The sequence below is a fragment of the Setaria italica genome, chromosome IX (genome assembly GCF_000263155.2).
Source record: "Setaria italica strain Yugu1 chromosome IX, Setaria_italica_v2.0, whole genome shotgun sequence".
In the NCBI taxonomy this organism is placed as follows: Eukaryota; Viridiplantae; Streptophyta; class Magnoliopsida; order Poales; family Poaceae; genus Setaria; species Setaria italica.
The window spans coordinates 9,297,639-9,301,545 of record NC_028458.1 but is presented as its reverse complement, the minus strand read 5'-3'; the positions used below and the strand labels follow the sequence as shown (position 1 = coordinate 9,301,545).

Below are 3,907 nucleotides of genomic sequence, written 5' to 3'. Positions count from 1 at the left end.
ATTGGTCAAAATCCTGGCAAGGTGTCCCCATTTTGGGCAGTCCCGGACCCTGGACATGCTTTTAGTCGGGGAAAGCAAAACCGCCCCCGAGCCCGTTACCTGTTACGATGGCTTTGGAAAGCAAATGGCCGGGTTGGATCGTACAGGTACAAATCAAATTCGTCAGTGGTTCGTAGCCATAGGTTACGACTAGTGGCCCTAGCTAAAATGCGATGCTCTGATTCGATCGCAAGTCTGACGTTCTACAATCGTGCCTCTGCTTTGCATTTTTTTTTTAAGAAAGGACATTCGTTTCGCTAGACTGATCGACAGTGAGTTAAAGCTAATACTTCAACTACCTATCGGCTACATATCGCGTGCTTTAGAGATTGATCAGAACTTATATTGTCTATTCTGTTTGTTGCTTCTGCTATGATACGGTGCTTGTCTCCTAGGTCGACATTCTCTTCCAGTTCCCTATCTAGTACAGGGGGAGGCGGCGCTGCTTCGATCATGAATGAATATCAGTCGGCTGGCCCTCCCCCTACGCTGTCTTGTCGATCGCTTGCGGGTGTGGTTTCTCACCGCTGGCTAATTATCGTAGGGGCGGTTAGTAAACTATTATCCACTCCTCCCTTATCAACCTCCCGTCGCGGACATGGTAACCGTTGTGCGATCCGTCTTCTGAGATAAGTTGCTTAGTAATAAATTGGGAGAACTGGGGAGCGAAGCGTACACCCTCCCGACTACCCCCTCCCTCCCTCCAGAAGTGTGGTGGGGGGGGGGGGGGGGGATCCAGTTTCCAGTTCATTAACCAGGAGAACACTATCAATAAATAAACAGGCAATGGTACTAATCCAATAGCGCTATTCAATTATAGGTGGGCCATTTCAGACAAAATATATTTCAGAGCAAACATTACAGTAATCATAGCATTGAAGGACAATAATGTTTTTATGTAGCAAATTTATAGAACTAGAACTAAATATTCAATTTCATCACCATCACTTAGAGGAGAACTAAATATTCAATTTCATCACCATCACTTAGAGGTCTGGTAATAGTATTAGTATACCTCTTCTTTCAAGAGATTGTGGAGTTCAGCACGGCAATCATCAAGCCTCCGTACATCTGAACTATCAACCACCCAAACTAGTCCATCAGTCTGCTCAAAGTAATTTCTCCAATAAGACCGGATAGTCTTCTGTCCTCCAACATCCCATATGTTCAACGAGTATCTGAGACAATCACCAAATTAAAGTAATTAATCATACCCACCTGCAGCACCATGAATCTGCAATCCATATTGTTCTAAAATTGTGTTTACTCTTCTGAGGAACTGAATGTCCCTAAAGTTCAACACTGCACTAAAATCTTTTTTTCTACACTTCTAATGAACTTAAGTTTCCAAAAGTTCTTGCACTAAACTTATAGTAGTTGAGAACTTAGGATAACAAAAATGCATCACCAGCAAAAATTTAGGTAGCTTGATCAGAAGCCTCAAAATGCAAATCAGTATCCATTTCCTATGAACCAATATGCAACATTGGACTATCAAACTGCCTATGCAATTTTTCGAAATTCACAATTCTACAAACATGGAAGTAAAATGCTTAAATGTTTGATGGGAGTAATCCCTGTCCCTGTGCTCAGTATCTGTTAGCTGTTAGTGTCCAGTCTGTGTCTGTGTGTTTTCCTTCTTTTAAGTTCAGAATTTCAGGGTCAGTCAGTGCTAGCAGTCGGCTGGACAAGTCAAGGTTGTTGGCAGGTCCTAGTCTTTAGGAAGTGGACTTAGTAGAGTCACTTGTTCTCCTCAGGACGTGTCCTGAGATTTAGAGCCATCATGGCCATTAACTTCAGCCACTAAGGCATCTGTTTACTGGATTATAAATAAGAGAACAAGATAAACTAAAAGCTGCCTTTGCAGCACAAAATTCCTGCACGTGTTCCTGAGTTTGGTGAAATGAGAACTTACAATGTTTGATGGAAGAACATGTGAGGGCTACAAAGAAGGAATGTTGAATTCTGTCCTCACATCTTCAAAGACCCTTTTACCACATAATTTACTTTACAGAGTGGTCTACTGTAATATTCTATTTAAGAAATTAACAGCAATCTAATCAGTAGAACAAGAGAAGAAAGATTTGTGTGTGTTCTCACTGCATTGTATCAGATGAACATGCTCCCAGTAAATAAATTCAGGGGGTGTTTGTTTCTTTAGTCCCTCCTAAAATTTCTATCACATCGAATATTTAGATACTAATTAGCAGTATTGAATATAGACTAATTACAAAACCAATTGCACAGATGGAGACTAATTTGCGAGACGAATCTATTAAGCCTAATTAGTTCATGATTTGACAATGTGATGCTACAGTAAACATGTACTAATGATGGATTAATTAAGCTTAATAGATTCGTCTCGTGAATTAGCCTCCATCCGTGTAATTAGTTTTATAATTAGTTCATATTTAGTCCTCCTAATTAGCCTCCGAATATTCGATGTGACATAAATTTTAGGAGGTCCTAGAGATCCAAACACCCCCTCAATAGGTAATCTCAAGTAAGGTGACAAAAAACCAGAGGTCCTCAATTCCAAGAGACAACTGATGGCACTAAACTATATCAATTAATTCAGTGAATCAGATGAACATTTTGGTAACTTGGCATTTTGTACGAATAAACATGCAAAACTAGAATGTCAAATTGCTGGCCTATGCAATTTTTATTTCACAGTTATACAAATGTGAAAGTAAAAGAATTCAACTGTTTGTCTGATGGTAGAACATGTGAGGGCTATACATATGCGCTGTTGAATTTTGTGCTTAACATCTTCCATAGACCCTAGTACAGTATAATTTACTCTGCAGAGAGGCCTACTTGAATATACTCCAATCCAATCGTCTGGCAGAACATGATAATACTACTTAAGAAATTAACCACAATCCAATCATCTGGGTTAGGAAAAAAATGATTTGGTAGGGTTCTCACCTCACAGTATCAGACGAATGTGCACCCCATAATTGAGTTCACTAGTCCACTAAATATTCGCTACTAAGGTGAGAACTTCTTAATGCTCTAAATTGCAACAGGCAACCAATGACACTAGGCCATATCAATTGGATTAATGTATCACCTTTTCAATTTAAAAGCAAGGAATTCCATTTGGGACTTTGGCCAAACGTAACACTCCACTCTAAAGCAAGCAACCTTACGTCAAAAATGAGAAATGCATATGCACAGGAGCAGTAGTGGACTAGAAGAGGAAGGAAGGGGCACAGACTTGTGGTACTTGATGGTCTTGATGTTGAAGCCGAGGGTGGGGCTGATGACGCTGGTGTCCTCCCCGTTGATCTTGAGCACGATGGTCGTCTTCCCCGAGTTGTCCAGACCCCTGAGGCGAACCCACAGAACATCACATCAGCCGCCATGAACCAATGCAGAAGCACTAGATCCGAGCGAATCTAAGAACCGTGGAGAACGGGCGCCTACGGGTTCGTACGGAAATGGAGGGCGGAGGGAACCTACACCATGAGGATGCGCATCTCCTTCTCCTTGCGCTTGATCTTCCTGATGATGCTGAGTAGACCCATGATCTCGGAGGGAAAGCGGACGAACAGAGCGCGGAGGCGGCTGGGGAGAGCCGGAGAGGAACGGCCAAACAGGGGAGTTCGAGGCCGCCGCAAGCAGAGCAGTGATGCAGATTTCTCTCACTCCAGCAGTTTTGGACTTTTGGTCCGTGTTTTGCATCATCCGGACCAGACTGGGCCTAGCCTGCAATATTTGTCCAAGAAGAGCGCAAACTTTACTGGATCAGGCCCAGATGAAACCGAGATGAGCCCAAACATACAATTACCAGCAGGCCAGGCGAATTCAATGTAATATATGAAATTATCCAAAATACAAACGGGACAACTCAAATATAGTT

General features: G+C 42.1%; 1 protein-coding gene across 1 annotated transcript in view; it reads right to left on the bottom strand.

The window, feature by feature from the left end:
• LOC101763524 (ADP-ribosylation factor-like protein 2) overlaps positions 1 to 3,696 on the bottom strand; it is a 4,544-nt gene extending 848 nt beyond the window's left edge. Inside the window, exons 1-3 of the mRNA XM_022829649.1 lie at positions 3,508 to 3,696; positions 3,263 to 3,373; positions 1,049 to 1,217 (exon numbers count right to left, since the gene is read on the bottom strand). Coding sequence (XP_022685384.1) covers positions 1,049 to 1,217; positions 3,263 to 3,373; positions 3,508 to 3,572 — 345 coding nt within the window. The 5' untranslated portion in view covers positions 3,573 to 3,696. The remainder of the gene's footprint in view (positions 1 to 1,048; positions 1,218 to 3,262; positions 3,374 to 3,507) is intronic.
• Between the last annotated feature and the right edge of the window lie 211 nt (positions 3,697 to 3,907).